This window comes from Sitophilus oryzae, unplaced genomic scaffold (genome assembly GCF_002938485.1).
Source record: "Sitophilus oryzae breed Bouriz unplaced genomic scaffold, Soryzae_2.0 scaffold_1494_pilon_pilon, whole genome shotgun sequence".
NCBI lineage: Eukaryota > Metazoa > Arthropoda > Insecta > Coleoptera > Curculionidae > Sitophilus > Sitophilus oryzae.
Window position 1 is genome coordinate 5,352,099 of NW_022146163.1, and position 19,138 is coordinate 5,371,236.

Sequence of the window (19,138 nt, forward strand, 5' to 3'; positions counted from 1 at the left end):
TCTTAATGGTTTTAAACTAACTTATTAGAATTATTTTATTTCTTTCAAGTTATTTAATTTCTAGTTATTTACAGGTAACAATAGTTTTGATTATATGTATTTGATGTATTGAAGTACTACCATGACGAGTCTTATAGAACAATACACGCCAATGGGAGATAGACGTAACATTTTACCTATAATGTTACTAAATATAAATATACTTTGATTAAAATATTTGTATCATAATTTCTTAAAAATATCAAGTTAGTGGATTAATAGCAATTTTAGACATATATTTTATCGAAGAGTGTGTTGATAAGACTAAAATAAGCTCAATAAGCTTTATGTTTTATCTTTTTCTCATTAGAAGAGAGATGGTTTCTGTCGTAGAATACATTACAGTATTTAATATCGTGTACTTTGATATTCTTTTCTTAATTTACTGTAATTTCTTGTTTCCTATTACCAAATCTTGACAATATGGTGAAGGTTGAGTTTCGATCTTATTAGTTTTATACCTATGTTTACACAAGACCAAATTAAGACTTAGTTAGTTTGTGATTTATATTAAGATCTTTCTTATAATATTTGTTATGTCTTAATCTTAATACTATATTATGCTTTGTCTGGGAAATAAATGTTAAAATATCTTAATTTTGCATATCCTATTCCATCCTTCCATTAGGAAAAATATGGTTTATAAATCATATATGCTAAGAAATCACATAAATTAGGTATAAGAATAGAGAAATCTTAAGGTAGCAGAAAAATTAATGCAATATATGTATAAGCAGAATTAAACAAGGTAACAGTTAATGTTGCTGAAGCTGATTCTACAATTTTAATTACGGAGGCTAAAAGACCTTTTAAGGCCTCCGTAGTTTTGATGGAATGTTTAAAAAAAACTATTATGAACATGACATGGAGCTACATCAATTAAAAATTTAAAAAAAAGAAAAAACTTGGACACATCCCTTTTAATTTCCCGAATTTTTAATAAAGCACTTTTTAAACATAGTATAACAATCTAGAGCAATTAGATTAATTATGGGAATCTAGAATTTTATTTCTTTTTAATTTTATTGACTATGAAAATACATAATAAGCGTTCACGTGTTGTGCGAAATATTAAAATAATAATATAAATAATATACCGGCGTACTATGATTGAAAAAAAATAGCGTCAGCGATGACTATGAAATGAAGATCGCTGTCATTTTATATGGTAAATGTCCCCAATCGTCATTTCCCAGCCAACTGGACGCCGTTTTTTCGATCATACGGTATATATTGACAAAAAAAAACACTGAAAAGCACATATTTGTTTTCTACTGAAAATAATTCCAAAATAACTTGCAATCTGGCAACATCGAAGATGTGCGCATGCGTAGTGTCAGTGACTATATGCAGCAAAAACTCGTTTCAAGGTCAGCCACCGGATCCACACCATTACCGCTTAAATTGCTTACATCCTATATTTCGAAACACGAAATTTAAAACTCGTAAATCCGCGTCAAAAAATAAACTAACATAAATTATATATGGGAATTATCATGAACCTACATCATATATGTTTTGAAATTATATATGATTTCGAGTTAAGTAGTCTTGTCAAAAATTTATAGCACAAAAACAAATTTAACCTAATTTTTAAACGTCAAAACTAGAAACTAGTTAAATACTAAATATTTGTGTTAGCATTTTGACTGCTATTTATAATATACTTCTCATTCTATTCACTATTCCATTTATGCGGAAAACTTACTTACAATTTATACTATTAACATGGAACAGTTGAAAGAACCAAGTTTTCAATTATTCGGTGATCCAGAATTTGTTGCCGAAAAGTATGTACGAGACACATCGCAAAATTATGTAGGTGGTTCCGAATTGCAGAATATTAAAAAGAAAATTCAAGCTTTAGCAGATGAAACCAGTAGCAGTTTGAAGAGAAACGTGTATCAGAATTATGTACAGTTTATTGAAACTGCTAAAGAAATTTCTCACTTAGAAAGTGAAATGTACCAATTATCGCATTTGCTTTCCGAGCAAAAATCTTTATTAAATGCCTTATCTGCTACATCAATTTTAGAAGATGGTACTCACGTTAATGTTGAAACTAATAATAAATTAAGTGAGCAAGAAGTTGAGGAGGAAAACAAGCAAAAACTATCAATGATCCTTGAAAAAGTAGAAAACTGTAAGGATTTACTGGAAGTGCCTGGTAGAACTTTACTTTTTGAAGGTGACTTACTGGAAATTGATCCTACTGAAAGTACGGCTTTGAAATTTGTGCATGTTTATTTATTTAATGATGGGTTAATGATAACAATTAGAAATTCAAACAGTCGAGGCATAATGAGGTATGCATTTGAAAGTATGTACGAATTGGGTAGTTTAGCTGTTGTAAATGTTCGTGATTTGGGCAATATCAAACATGCTTTTAAATTATTAATTTTTCCTGATACTAGAGTTTTTCAGTGTTCATCAAATACAAGCAAGGTAAGTGTCACCTTCTCAAGATCACCTTGTATAGATCTCTCATTCTCTACTCGACTGTGGAATTGAAGTTCATAGTTTTAATATAAACACCATCAGTAATAAAGCTCCAAAAACAATTTCAATTGTTTTATTTTAATTTAAAAAACCTACAGGAAACATTTTAATTAAAAATTGATTTTCAAGCACTATTAGTGATAATTATGTATAATAAAATTTTACACATTTATGGTTTAATATTCCTTGATAAGAAATTCAAAGTTTAATATCTATCTATTATTATATTGTTAATTAATTTAATAATAATAATAATAGTTTAATAATATAAATAATAATTTAAGTAAACCAATCTAAATTTACAAAAAAAACTTTTTCTTCAAATAATAAAATAAATCTTAAATTAAAAAAACTATATCAGTCAAATTTAATACTCTGAAAGAAAATTTTACTCTAGACAATACCAGTAATAAATCCCCGAAAAAGAAGTTTTCAGCTTTACATTTTAACAATTTTTTTACAATGAAAATTTTTCGGACTTGTAGTTAAAGATTATATTTTAACTTCTATAGGGTGGCTCATAAAAGTGTGAGTGGATCGGGATGATTTTTTTTAATGGAACACCCTGTATATTATTTCATTTTTGGCTTCCTTTCAGATTACTTTACATAATCCTAAGATATGAGTAAATATATTTTGATAGTTTCAGAGATATTAATAATTAAATAAGAAATAATATATTTTTCAGCCTTCTCTAAAAAAATTATTAAAAATACAAGAATAGTCATGAAATCAAAACTTTATTGGATATTTACTTTAAATAGTCTGTACTTACTTTATGTTCAAAATTCTACGCCAAACTTTCTAAAATATAAAATAACTTTTCTTCGTTTTTTTTAAATGGAACACCCTGTATATTATTTTTTCAACAGATGGAAAATTAATGAACATTTTTTGTATTTAAAGTATTTCAAAATTTTTAACGGTTTCGCAGATATTCGCGGTTTTATATTTTATATGGCATTTACACAGTAAATTTTTATCAAAGCCACCCAGTGATTTTTCCTTAATCTAAGGATTTTTCCCTCGTATTTTACAGTTGAAAGAGCCATATGAAATAACACTGCGTGTATCTGCAAAAAACCATTAAAATTTTTGAAATACTTTAAATACCGTATGATCGAGAAAAAAAACGGCGTCCAGTTGGCCTGGACATGACGATCGATAACATTCCCCATATAATTTTAGATATGAAATGACAGCGATCTTCATTTCATAGCCATCGCTGACGCCGTTTTTATTCGATCATACGGTACAAAAAAACAATTCATTTTCCAACTCTCCATCTAATAAAAAAATAATGTACAGGGTGTTCCATTTAAAAAAATCATCCCGATTCACTTACACTTTTTTGAGCCATGCTATAGAAATTAAAATATTTTCCTGAAATACATCTTCGTACATACTTTAGGCTTGCACTTAAACAAAATTCTCAAGTTTTTTATTCTAGTAGCTAAAGATGCCCGACGCACTATTGCCTGTCCCTGTATAATGAAATTTTAAGGATTAATATTCTTATTTTGACATAATATTCAAAAAAATTAAATATTATATTTTTAATTAATTTTAAGTCAACAAATAAAAAATTGAAAGCTAGAGCAAATTTAGTTATTTATCTCTAAGGGGTGAGCGCTCTCTTTGACCGTTACCACCCAAAAAGAAGGCCTTAAGGCTTACGCGTGACGTCATCTAAGGAAGGCGCTAGTATTTGTATGTACACATATAAACTTTGATTTCAATTGAATCAGAAGGTTTTCATTGTAAAAAATTGTTAAAACTAGTTTAAAGGACCTGTTTCAGCATTGATACTGGTATCTACTTTACACTAGAACATGTAAACTTAAATATCATAATCAAGTGAGAAATGGGGATCCACTTGAGGTGATTTTTACTCATTTAATAGGCATACTATTAATTGGAGTCAAACTGTTGCAGAAAGAATGGTTAGATAAAATAGATCAGGCCAAAAAAACAAAGTTAGCTGCTGAACAACAAAAAAGGGAATCGACTTTGTCAGAAAAATTGTCACCCTCTAGGTCAACGTCGGTTGATTTAAGTATCAATAATAAACCAGAAGAAGTTACTATAATACATCCTGAATGGTTTTTGGATGTAGCTGATGAACTTGATGTCTGCATTGCCCAAAGACATTTTGAAGATGCAGCCAATTACTTACAAAAAGCCCAAAATTACATAACAAAAATTACAGTACAAAATGGTGAACTCGATCATGTTATCATAGATGTTAAGAAAAAAGTTGAACAAAAGCAAGACAGTTTAATAGAGACCCTGATGAAGGAACTAGAAGTTAACCCTGATAAATCACTACAAGGTGGATTAAGGGCTACAAGAAGAGCTGTGAGATTGCTTAATCAGTTGGGAAGATCTACTCAATCATGTGACTTGTTCTTAAAATTATGTAGTAGTATGTTGAAAACTCAATGTAAAAGAGTAAAAAGAGAAGGCTCGACGACAATGTATGTCAGGCATTTGGCTAGTGTCGTTTTTACTAATATGTGTCATATGTCAGAGGAATTTTTGAGAGCTTTTCCTGATTCAGTTGACTGTGCCTCAGCTTATGTAGTCTGGGCGAGTGGAGAACTTAATCTATTCACTACACATTTTATCAAACAAGTTTTTATGCCACAAACTAGTCTTTCTACAATCACTGAATGCGTGCTGTTAGTAAGATCTCAGTGTGAAAGGTTATGTTCATACGGTGTTGATTTTCGTTATCAGTTAGATGGGGCATTAAGATCTTCATTTGTAAAAGCATTGAGAGATACAAGGGAGAAACTTGTAGATTCAATGAAGTTGAGAGCCTCTGAAGACAAATGGATTCCAATGAATTTAGTATCAAAAGCCAGTTTGGCCAAGTAAGTGCATATTGGCTTTATTTCTAATACCTAACAAAGTTTCGCTCGTGTCATCAAGTGTATTTGCAATATTGACAAACAAAACATCAATGTTGTGTTAGGAATGGTGTAGGTTTTTGTTAGGAAAGTATAAGTTAGCAAAATCTTCAGAAAATTGAAAGCGATTTTCGTTTGTTCGCTGCCACAGGGGTCGAATTGAATACTAACTCCGTTCCTATTTTTACCATTCTTCTATTTTTTGGTGATTCAGTTTTTCTAGTGCTGATTACCAATGTATGGAGCCCAACGTGGGGTGCCAAAATGTGTTTGCGGTTTTGAGTTTCATATTTGTTTTAACCAGTCATAAAATGACAAATATTCGCAAAGTTGCAACGCCGAGTGAACGATAATAATAGAACAATATGAATTAAAATTTGATATATTCACAATTTTATAGAGATGCGACGACCGGCATTTTGACTAGGCGAAGGTGTGGGATTAAAGCAAAATACTCACATTTATTATATTCGCGAATTTTACTTGAAAAGTCTGCACCTTACAGTGATGCCAAACTTTTTTTTTACTTTTCTACAAACTCTTGTTAAGCTCTGTACTTCTCCCAACCTTTCTTCCACTACATCAATCCGTCCAAATAGTAGTTAGCGTCTATGTAAGCTAAATAGTTATTTAAGGTGGTAACGAACCATGCTCGGCGAATAATTTTGTCCTCCAAGTGCAACTTTCAATTTGGGAACTAAAAATAAGTAACGCCAAGGCAATTGCAGAGTTGTGAAATAATGGCTTATCTTGGCGAAACAAATTTTTTTCTGCAGATGTAGCACTAATTCTACAATTTTCTTCTTCCTGCCATTTAATGATGTGTAGATTATTACTTATCAATTGTAATGGTATTCCCTTTCTGATGATAATCGAATAGCATGACACAGTTATCTCAGAAACAGCCGTCATCACTTATCTACCCGAAAAAACATGTTTCGCTTTCATTGGAACCATTTTTTCCTTAGAAGTCTATTTTTTTGTGTGTTTAAAACCTAAATCCCTAGAATAAAGGTTTTTTAACACACTGGTGACGTCTGCAGTACTTTGTTTGGCATTTGCTATCATCTATTACTGAAATATTTAACTTTTAGATATCTACAAGAATACAGCAATATGGGACTTAAATTAGACTTCTATGTTACTGGAGACGTGTGGCTTCAATTAACATCATGTAATGTAGCTTTCACAAAAATTTATTTGACATTAGTTGACGATTGCCTAAAACTGAAAACCACTGAATTACTACACGTGATAGAAGAAACGCTCTATATTGTTTTTGAGTCCCAAATGAGGCACAACGTTGTTTCTTACAATAATGAGCAACAAATAGAGCAAAAAAGGTTTATTTTGAAGAACATTGAATTTTTATTAGTTGCTGTTCTTGAACTGGTGCAGAAAAAAATCAAGGGCGAAACAGGATACGAATCAGAACATTTAAACAAACTCTGGAACGAGTATTCTGGTTTATTAAAGCAATCCTCTCGCAACACCAAGACAAAATATTCATCAGATTTTTTATAATAAATATATACCTATTAACTAATTTATAATTTATTAATTGTATAGTATAATCAAGAACTAAAAGTATGAGCTGTATGTAGATAAGAACAAATATGTTATTTAACTACAAATATCTTGTGGTTTTATATCAGCAGCAGATATAAAATAACTACTCACATCTGCATAAATATATTAGGAATATAACAAACACAATGGTCAATATTTTTAGAAATGGAAACCACTCCATTTTGGTGAATAATTTACATGCATCATTCGTCCAAGAATCAAAAGTTCCCACATCTTATTTTTGGCAGGAACGACTCCAAATTGGAATGTTCTCCATCTACCACATTTAAATATTGGTTTTTATTTTGTTATTTGAATAAAACTATTCATTTTCTTTCATAAATCGGCCTTTATTCCAAATTTTTATACACATAAGAGCTAGTAAATGTACAGATAAATAAATAAATAAAAACTAATAAAAATAAGGATTGAGATATATTTTATTCAGAAAAAAGCCTAATTTATTATTTCCGTTTATAAATTTGCAATTTAATTTGCTACTACTCAGTCTTAACCATCTACATATATCGACACAATAATAATTTAACTAGTTATTCGACACCTCTAAAATACCCTTTTAAATAATTTCTTGAACCCCTTTTTTTCTTTTTTTGGAGTTCGCTCCGTACCACTGGATACGCTTCCAGTGATCGACGATACCGGACTGGGCTGTCGACTTCGCGTTTCCTCCACACTTTGCGATTTCTTGCTTTTAAACGACCTATTCAATCTCGCGTTGGTCGCAGTGTTCACAAAGGGAGGCACCTTTATCACCTCCACTTCGGTTGTGAAAGGCAACGGTTCCAGAGTTGAATTGTCACACTCGTCTAAAACAAATGGAATGTCTTCGATTACTTTCCTGCTTTCCACCCAATCGGCGCTTTGAGATTTCGGCAACCAGATTTTGCTCGACGTGCATCTCGGTAAAAATTTCTCAGTGCTGTCCAACGAGTCGGTCTGGATCGAGGATTTCTTCCGCCTCTTCTTCGAACGTTCTTGGTCGCCTGAAGCCGCTGTCGTGACAATCTTCAACGCTTGATCGCTCGGTCTCCGTTTCTTTTTCTTAGGGCTCTGTCTTATAACGGAGTCTGTAGAATTGCGGCGCTGTATTTGAGCGTATTTTGAACCAACGGGTGACGTAGATTTCGGTGTTGAACATCTCTGGTAACAATATATAAGACATACAACACCGCCGGCAAAAAACAACCAGTAAGAGGCAACTTTCCAACTGTCGCGTTCGGATAACAGGCTTTCTACGGCGACGGTTAAGGAATCGATTTTATCTTCTAGTTGTTTAAGCCTTTCCTCGTCTTTTTCGGTAACCTTCTTTAAAGTGTTTTCGGTTTTTTCCAACACTCGTTGCATCTCCTCGACTTGCTTTTTATATCGTTTACTAAGTTCTTCCAGGTATTGTCCGGACAAGGACATATTTCTTTCCAATGCCTAAAACAAATTACTTTTATACAAGACAAGTTACAACGAAGCAGAATTTTGAAATACATGCAAATAGTAGCGATAGGAAGGTTTTTAGACCTCTTAAAGCATATTGCACATAGTTTTGACCAAGAGAAAATTGGAATAACTTAGATTCAGAGGTAAGTTTCTCAAATGGTTAAAGTTAAAATCACATCAAAGTTACGGTTTATTTCAATACCTACTTTATAATATGGATAGGTTAGGATAGTTTTTTATAGTTAACAAGAAAAGGTAAAGTCGTGGCTAACGTCATATTCAAGGCCTGACTGTTTTGACAGTTCTACCGAAGTGGTCCAGAATTAGTAGTCGTAAACAAACCAATTGTTTTCATTAGTTTCGCAACAAATCTGTGTTTTTTACGCGTTTCTATGCCAATAATATTATACTAAATAATTTTATTAGCATAGAAACGCTAAATAATTTTCAGTGAAAAAAATAATTTTTTTGAGTGAAAAAAATAATTTTTGAGAAAAAAATAATTTTGAGTGAAGAGTGAACTATCTAGATCCGATTCATAACATCGTACCCGCGAAAAAGCCATACTTTCGATAAAAATTATAGTAACACCGGCGATGCCGGCTGTGTGTCCGAGCTAGGAAAAAGTTGGGGAATTTATATAAAAACATAATTAATAGGCGTTAGTGTTAGTGTATAGTGTTAAACCAACGTAAGTGACGTGTATTTTTATGTAAAACAGTTTTCGTTTCTTTATTTTTACTTTGTGAAATAAAAAATTCCGCGACATTGTTCTGTGCCTGTGCCTTGTAGCAGCAATTATAATAAGTCCTCAGGATCTGTCTACATTCTCTTTCCCAACAATATTAACTGTAACTAGGTCACGTCCAAAACCTACAGAACATGCTGTGCCTACAATTTTTCCAAATCAACCCTCTTATGGACCCTCTGTGCATGTTCCCATAAAGAGAAAAAATAACTCATCATACAGTCCCAGGGCTTTGACAAAAGCTAGTATCTGTCCCGATGAAAGAAAACAAGATTTGGAAATTCAGGATGAAATAAATATTGAAAAGTATTATTATTATTATGAAATGGCAATATATTTTAAAGAAATTAAATGAATTTGTACTTTATTTCAGTATTTTATATAAAAAAAATGATATCTTTATCTTTTTATTTACGATTTATGGAGATGGTTACTTGATGAACATCGAACTACAAATTACTTAATGTTAATAGTTAATTCTATCTGATACCCACATTTTTTTAAATATGTTAGGCAAATTACTTACAATTATTTTTAATTAAACTTTAAAATGTATTCTGCCGTTATCATATACAATATATTTTCTTAACTTGTCGATAAACTAAAGTATATAAAAGTAAATAAAGTATATAAAAAAAAGCATAGTTTTCAAATTTTTTAATATTTGGAAACTTTTTATCACAGGTATACTCTGTTTTTTTTCTCAGGTAAGATTTCGACAGACGATGACAGAAAAAAAGCAGATGACTTCCATACCAATCCATTTATTTCACTAAAAAAAGTTTCTAATATTTTTTAAGTTAACTATGGATGGGTTTATAAATAAATACGTCATGCGTCGTCTCTTGTTGTTTTTAACCAGTTTTATTGGTTTATTTCAAAAATGACAGATCATATTTAAATATTATTGGTTTGACGCAACGATGAACGACAAACGGACGCATATGCGTATGAACTCAACTTAAGATTTTTGAGAATTGTTAAATTCTTGCCAAATTATAGGTTATAATTTTGTGTCAAATTATGTCAAATAGAAATGATAAATATTTTGCATTTTGGACTGTGTCGTTTTGTTTGGTTTGGTGCTTGGTGTGAAAAAAAATTAAGTGGAGGAAAACTGTAGGGAAAATTAAGTGTTGACCCAGACCATAGTTTACAGTTAATATTCGGTGCACAGAGACCGCCAGAGACACAGCTTGTCAGAGACTATGACCAGAAAGTTGTATTAGCCACAAATAAAGATGTATACCATCTCGTATATGGTACCAAAAACTGGAGTATCTGTAAAATAACATCACACAATAGGTAAATAATAAATTTTAGTGCTGCAGAAAAACATTAAGATTAAAGTTAATTAACCAAGATTAGATTTTTTCAGTTTTATACAGTTTTTTTTACAATATTTTGAAGTAATCACTTGTCACTCAAAATTTAAATATATTAATTATGCGTTCCAATTGTACCAACTTATTTCTTTGTAAAATAAAATAAACTACTTTGAAATTAAAATGACAGACACATCTATCACTGTCAAGGATTTTGTCGTTGGACAGACTATATGTTATTACTAGTTGCTGAATACTCGCTAACGCAATTTTAGGACACGCTTTTTATTATCTAGATTTTATTTTGTTCAGCTTATGCTGTAGTTTATTTCATATTAATATTCGTGCTTTAGATCTAAATTTTAATGCTATTCAATTATGTTATTTTTTAATACCTCTCTGTATAATATTTTTCATATTTATATCTGGCAAAACTATCAATAAATACTATTATTTATGCAAAACCTATGTGCAGTACCATATGGCACAATACAAAAGCCGGACCAGTGCGGTGACGTCACAAATCGATGTCTCTGGCCTGTCTGTCATGTTGGTCATGGTAAAGTATATTATACAGGATGGTCCGAATGGTATTCGGGAAACTTCGGCAGCATATTCTGCAGATAAAAATAAGTAGAAAAAAGTTCGTATAAATTTATGTCCTAAAATGCTTCGTTTCGAATTTCACATTTATTTCGATTTTTTCAAATAATTTCTGAGGTAATGGGTAACGCCAATATTTGAATGAAAATTTGTCACTGGGTCTTTTTTGACGTGAGAAATTCGATTTCGATGTGAGTATGACTGCTACTTGTAGGGGGTGTAGACCTACGTACTTTATAGCTGTTTTGAAGAGTAATAACTTTTTGTCCGTACCTGTATTACACTACCGAGCGAAAGAATATACATTTCCGTCATTTTTTACGTAAAAAAGGTATCTTAGTAAAAATCACTACGATTAATGATTCTCAAGATATTTGGAATCGAAATATGTATAACTTTTGTGCCAAAGATTCAACAGAAACTGTTTTATCGTATTTTTTTTCTAGAAACATTTATGATATATAATAAAAAGTTCTCAAATTTATTATTTCAGTCAAATAACTATAATCAACATATTTATTTTTTGCCAATAATGTGACATGTATTGACTATTTCCATTCCAAATATCTTGAAAACGGTTTCTCGTAGCGATTTTTACCAAGAGACATTTTTTACGTAAAAAAATTAAGGAAATGTATATTTTTTCACTCACTAGTTTTATACCGGTACAGACGAAAAGTTATTACTCTTCGAATGAGTTAAAACATGAAGGTGACGCCCCCTTCAAGAAGAAGTCATATTGACATCGAAAATAAATTTCTCATGTATAATGAAACTTGTATCTCGGAAACGAAGCATTTTAGGATATAAATTTATATGAACTTTTTTGCTTATTTTTATCTGCAGAATATGCTGCTGAAGTTTTCTGAATACAATTCTAACCATGCACCCTGTATAATATAATTATAAAATCATCAGAACGAGAACAAAACGTGGAAGAATGGTTTATGGTTCTACACGAATCATAACACAATATCCGGAGATATCAACCTTCCAGATCTCTTATAAAAGGTGCGTAGTTGTGGATATTGTGCTATAATTCATGCAAAACGTTTTATTGTCCTACTACTGCTGTTTTCTAAATACGCGCATATTATGTTTCATGTTCTAGAAATAAGAAAACGCTAAGTCTGGTAGATTTATGTGTTTCTAAAATTTTAAAAATCGTCAATTTATTTTAAAAAATAAATTGTATGGTGTACCTCATACAGTACTAGATTCGTTATACGATCGGATTTTTAAAGATAATTAGAAAAAAACGCTAAATCATAGATATCTTAATCCCAAAATAAATTTGATAAAACAATATGAATGATGGCGCCTTACTTAAATTTACTTGTGATAAAAACAAAATAAAATATTTTCTCAACTCATAAGAGGTTAATTTATTTCTCAACATTGAGTAATTTTTAATAATAATAATTGTAGATATAGAGGGTGTTTCAAAAAACATGTGCCATCTCTCGTGGGGAGATTTCTCACGTAAAAATAAGATTTATTTTTCATATCAATATAGGTCCGATTCAGATTTGTTCCGTATCTACAGGGTGTTAAATCTTACCATTTTTTCCATTTATCATAATTTTCTTCCAAGTACTTTTAGCGTTTCGAATAGTTTAGTAAATAAATAATAAAAATTGTAGTAAAGAGGAATAAAAGCTTAATAATTCAGTAAAAACCGCATCTTGATACCTTTTTTCAAACCGAAGATATCAGCAAAAATATAATAAATAGCCCTCTTGATTAAAACCATTTTAGACAGAACTACAGACTTTGACAGAACTACATTGACATTAAAATTACAAAACTGTCACTGTCATAAATATAATCTTTTGCTTATTCCCTGGGATGCAGAGATATGGTCATAATTTTTATAAAAAAAATGTTAATAAATTCAATAAAAAAGTACCTTAATTCTGTTGGACAACCTCAAGAAGACAGATTCCTTCTGTCCCTGAAGAGTGGCAGCATTTGCAGTGTTTACAACTGGACTAGGTTCACTACTGAAATCTGTCATCATTTTGTCCATGTTATCTTCACCACTACTCTCCGTCGTTTCTACTTCAAGAAGTACTTCAGTTGTACTCTCCACAAGTGTTGGTTCTACATTTGAAACGTCAGGGTCTTCTTGTTGCTCGACATTATTGACTTGTTCAGCAGCTTCTTCTATATTAGCTGATGCTGTATTAAGTTCTGAATGTTCCGGTAATTCTGTTACCAGCGACTTTGAAGGTTTTATTTTAGATGTGTAGGTTATATCAGTAGAATAACTAGCTTTTGAATTTATATTTGACTGATCTACATTTAGAGGTTCTGTTGGCTGATGAGTTAAAGTATATTCAATACTATTTTGTTTAGAGTCAATCTCTGTCAAATTTATTTTCGATTCTTCCTCCATATCAGATAATACTTCCTTTGCAGTAGGTTCAGTAATATTTACATATTGATAACTTGTATTGTATAGTACTTTATTCTGTATGGTTGCTAACACATTACACATGGCTCCAATATAATGAGGAGGAAAGAACGAAACTACACATTCTGGACAGGTTTTTAAACTGATTTTACTGGACTTGTCACCAAGATGAAATCCATAACTTTTACATACCTCCGAGCTTATCAAAGATTGTTTTACAAAAGGAATTCTGACTAGGTTTTTAATTTCCTCCTGCTTACAACTCAACAGCTCAAATATTTTTCCAAACAACAAATCAGAACAATTGTTACAAACAACATAATGACTAGGAGAACTGCAACTTTTCATAATGGATATTTCGGAACTTGTGCCATTATTTAATTGACTAGAATCATTCGTTACTTTATTTCCAAGTACTTGAGCAGCTTTTTTTACCATTGAAAGCACGGCATCTGTTGCTGAGCTTAATATATTTCCAGATTGACCGTCATTTTTAATAGCATTATCCAGTGCTTCATCATCATCATCGTCGTCTTCTATAGGTTGTTCATGAGCAGGGTCATCTTTCTGAAGCACCTCAAACACATTAGTTCCATAGGCTCTAAATAGTGATAATGGGCAGTAATGTTCAGAACCATAATGAGATTTTATTTCTACTTTAACATATTTTCCAAATGTATCAGTACTAATATCAAAACTTTGGACATCTCTTTCATCTTTTGCTTCAAAATTACCTATAATAGACCAATCTCTAGTGGGAAACCTATCACTAACTGAAACTGTAAATTCCTTAGGTGAGGATGAAAATAACTCATAATTAGCAATATCAATTTTCTTCAATTGAATTGCTTCGCATAATTCAACAATAAACCAGATTCTACTATTACAAGGATCAAGTTTATATTCATCTCTGGAAGGAGATAATATTGCCCACGAATTTTTGCCTTCGCTATTTGCTAATATGGCTTTAGCGCCGCAATCTACCGACGCGTAATTCTTCCACCTTAACTTAGCTGCAGATCCGGGTTTTGTCGTATTCGCAAACTGTTGAGTTGGCGTGGAAAAGTTGGACTGTTCCTTTTTTTCAACTTCTTCGAGTTGTTTCTGCGCCCATTCCGAAAATGAAGGTATATCTTCGGCAACCTTATCTGTTAAGTTATTTGTATGCTTCTCACTGTCTGATACTGAAATGGTGATGTTATCATTAATTTCCTCTTCGCTAGCTCCAGGTAAAATGTGGCTAACGTTGGTTTTTTGAGTTCCTTCATGTTGTGATGCCCCGTCTGACGATAATGGTGGAACATTTTCTTGAAATTCTTTAGTAGCCGAATCAACTTGTGACACAGCTACAGGTGTATCATTATTTATAATTCTGAAAATAAATCAATAACAATAAATCAAATAGATACAATAAATAATAAAAAGTTTTTTAATTTTGAAAAAAAGGATGAATTGGATGTTCACTATAGCCAATATATGTCTCCGTAAATACTTGTTTTAGAAAAGAAATTTTTGGCGTATTATTGGAATCCCCACATTCTATATTTTTTCTTTTTATAGGTTTTCTAAATAACAAAAAAATTGGTCAAGTGCGAGTCAGACTCGCGCACGAAGGGTTCCGTACCATTCATTATCTATACATTAGACACTATATTACTATAAACTTTTTTTCCGATTTAGCTGAAATTTTGAATGCGCCTATAAGTAATTTAAAAAAAATGAAGAAACACATGACTAAAAATTGTATTAATCAATAATAAATATGTAAAAACTAAAAATAAATATGTAAAAACTAAAATTAAATATGTAAAAATTAAAAAAAACGATTAAAAAAAGTCGCCTTGACTAGGATTCGAACCTGCCTTGCTACAGCTCCAATGTGAGCAGCGTAAAGTCCTAACGCTTTAACCACGTGGCCACCGAGGACTTGAAAGATTCTATGTAAAATTCATACTTCAAAGATAATGTTTAGTGAAAGTATTTTTTTATTTATAAACATTTATTTAATTCTGTTTTTAGTATTTGTTATCTGTAAAAATTTCAACTGTCTAGCTATAACGGTTCATAAGATAGACCTTTGTGACAGACGGACGGACAGCGAAGTCTTAGTAATAGGGTTCCCGTTTTTATCCTTTGGGTACGGAACCCTAAAAAAACTATCAGAACTACCAAATTTTGATATAGGTAAGTTGTTATCTGATTCTGATTGTTCAGTTTAAAAGGTATTTTTTTGAGAATTCAGTCCTCAGTAAAAATCTAAAATATATATGTATGAAATTGTTTTTCGTTTTCATAAAAAAACATTGATTTTATGAAACTACACAGATAACACATGTAAATAATTTATTTTTATCATTAACTTTATTTTCGATTTAAATTTGCACTTATTAAACTTTTTCAAGTACCTTTTCAAATTTAATGAATAATCTTTGAATATACCTAAGTAATAATAAAATAAATTTGTCGGAACTATAGTTATTAAGACACAGTTTCCAAAGCAAGTAACATAATTGTTGTAGAAGACTACACACATTATACATACTACAACATAATTATTGTTAATTATTCTATTTACTTTTACTAAGTAACTACCGTATGATCGAATAAAAACGGTGTCAGCGATGGCTATGAAATAAGATCGCTGTCATTTTATATGTAAATTTATACGGGAAATGTCATCGATCGTCATTTCCAAGCCAACTGGACGCTGTTTTTATTCGATCATACGGTATTTAGATGGCCGTTTTTTCTATAAAGTTAGGTCGCGCGAGTTTCAACGAAAGTGCTGCCTCGGTTTTCTGGCATGGTACCATTAAAACTTTTTCCTAAAACCAATTGAAGAGGTGGCTGCAATAACCAGGCAGCTCCATTTTAATAAATTTGTGGGAAATCAAAAGAGCTGCCCGATTCCTGCTGCAAACCCAGAGCAAGGCAGCTCCAACTAACGTCGCCATTTATTTACTGTTATATCGAGAGAACTGATTGTTGTAGGAAACAATCGGCCAATTTTTTTAAAAGGTAATTAATTAAAAAACTCATTTTCTAAAAAAAGTGAAGCTACCTGGATATTGGAGCCACCCCTTCAATTTTTATGAAGATAGCTATTGAAATGGCTATTGTTTCTAATGGAGATTTTAATTTTCAGATTACCTAAGAGTTAAATAATGTCTATACCTCTGTGGCGGGTACATTTCTTGAAAATAATTCTAGGTATTTCGCCACTAGAAGAAAATGTACAACATAAAAACATATTTTTTCATAAAAAAAAACGTTTACAAATACCTAATAACTTTTTTATTTGGAGATTTTCTTCCAGTGATGAAAAGCCCAAAATTATTTTTTAAGAAATACCAAATATGTAATTGCTATAATGTAGATTCTTCAATACCGGGCGAATATATAGTGGAAACAAGAAATATCATACCCTGATCAAGTCTGATCAAAAACTTTGAGTCTGAATATGCAATTAGAATTGCTTCATTTCATTTCTGTTTTCTAACTGCCTGAATAGAGCTAACAATGTTTTAAAATATGTATACATTAAAATTTCTTCCTTTGTTGATTGATAGAATACAACTTTTTATTTAAACCACTCAGTATATATTTAGATTACCAGCAGATAAAGTTCATTGAATAGAGTATAACAACATATTTAGCCTTGAGAGTTTACTTAGAGAGTTTATATCAAAATATATATGCTGTATATAAAATAAATACTTATCAAAATAAACAGTTCATTTTTGTCTGACAAAAATTAGCAGAATATGTACTTATAATAGATACATATTAAACACTAGATTTATTTTATTTTTTCAGAAGATTAATTATTTTTACATATTCACCAACACTAAGCAATTTTTTTGTTATAAAATTGATAATAGAAATATATCTAGATGTTTGTATTACATTACTTTTAAAATTAAGAATTAGCAAACTTATACAGAATATACTTCATATTTTTTATAAATATAAATTACATTTTTCAACTATACTCACATTCTTATTTCTCATGTTATAATTATGTTTAAACTTATTATCATTAAATAGAACTATATCTTCACAGGAAAATAAAACTTTTTTCAAATTGTGCCGCAAAAATACAATTACATTATTATTTCCTTGTAACTTTATCCAATTCATGTATTCAAATATTTGTTGGGTAAAAATCATGTGATATATTTGCTCAACAACACTTTTTAAAAAGAATTCAATAACAGCAATAACAAGATTATTAGAGTTATGAGTAAATAGAGCATGTTCAATATATGAATAATGCATGAACAAAATGCCGTTAAAATTTATAAAACAAACACCTTGTGCAGTTTTATACACCAGTTAGCATAAAAAGATAATGTATGTCAGAGGAACTATAATACAAGTTAAACAATCTTATCCTCGCTGGGATATTTCTTTAACTTTATAAGTACAGAGTATTACAAAGGTTATATAAACTTAAACCCAGTTGTGTAATCTCTAACATCTAAAGGTAACTTGGAACATCCTTGAAATATTTTTTAGGGTTTTAAAATAATTCAAGGTTAAAACATTAACTTGTGTAACTATATAAAAGTTTACAAAATTAAAAGAATTATACATTTATAAATAAACAGAATTCTTACTGTGATGTTATGTTTACTTACTCTTTTTCAACACCTGAACTTTGGGATATAACTTCTGAATATTGCAATTTCAAGTCTTGTTCCTTTGGTACCTTGGTTTCAAGAATTATTTCAGTTTGTGATGTTTCTGCTGTTAACGGTTCCTTAGGGTTACCTTGATCAGTACTTGTATTTGTTAAATTTTCAGATGATGCAGATGTATGCTGAATATCCAAGTTAGGTTCATTTAAACTCAAAGGGTCCAAAAGGACACAGGGTAAAAAAACCGCACTAAAAAAATAGACCACTACTTCTTAAAGCACAAATTAATAAATCAATTTACCTTATATAAAAAACTACGAAATGAAGAAGAGAAAATGATCCAAATATCTTCACTATCCTCATGTTAAACTGTTTATATTAGAGCAAATTTTGTAAGTCTTTTCGGACATTTTTAATTCCTTATACTATTATAACACAATCACAAAAGACACATTTTTAAATGGATTTCAGTTACCAAAAACAAATTTTTGTGTTATTAATTGGACATTTTTGTCAAAAACTCGAAAACTGACGTCAGTTTAAAAAGTTTTTTCAGATATATAAAAAAATAGTTCTTCTTTTTAATTTCTCACTTTTTTTTACATCTATACATATTTTTTGGCCGCAGCTGCTAGGGCTATCGTCTTTTGAATAGAGAATATTCGGAAATAGGTAAACGCCGCAAAAAAAGAATGCACAAAAATTTAATCATATATAATATTTCAAGTCACTGTCAAGTCCTGTAAAGAATATTTTGTTACTTTGCTACTAACATTCAGGGCCATGTAAGTGAAATATTAAAAATGGTTCCAGCAAAAGTTTCCCAATTATGACGGATGATGGCGCTGATCGTCAAAATTTTTGGACAGGGATTTTGCTTACCGACAATACGACGTGAGCTACGACCGGACAGGACCAATCAGAATGAATGATTA

The 19,138-nt window shown here is 30.8% G+C and overlaps 2 protein-coding genes across 2 annotated transcripts; one reads left to right on the forward strand and one right to left on the reverse strand.

Moving 5' to 3' along the window:
• Positions 1 to 1,636: 1,636 nt before the first annotated feature.
• LOC115877573 (exocyst complex component 8) lies at positions 1,637 to 7,212 on the forward strand. Its single transcript, XM_030893817.1, has 3 exons — positions 1,637 to 2,484; positions 4,474 to 5,414; positions 6,545 to 7,212. Exons 1-3 carry the CDS (start codon positions 1,768 to 1,770, stop codon positions 6,972 to 6,974), a joined length of 2,088 nt encoding a protein of 695 aa, XP_030749677.1. The 5' UTR covers positions 1,637 to 1,767; the 3' UTR covers positions 6,975 to 7,212.
• A 137-nt stretch (positions 7,213 to 7,349) lies between these two features.
• On the reverse strand, positions 7,350 to 18,782 carry LOC115877572 (SUN domain-containing ossification factor). Its single transcript, XM_030893816.1, has 4 exons — positions 18,505 to 18,782; positions 18,204 to 18,452; positions 13,057 to 14,935; positions 7,350 to 8,462 (listed from the first exon to the last, which is right to left on the reverse strand). Exons 1-4 carry the CDS (start codon positions 18,564 to 18,566, stop codon positions 7,584 to 7,586), a joined length of 3,069 nt encoding a protein of 1,022 aa, XP_030749676.1. The 5' UTR covers positions 18,567 to 18,782; the 3' UTR covers positions 7,350 to 7,583.
• Between the last annotated feature and the right edge of the window lie 356 nt (positions 18,783 to 19,138).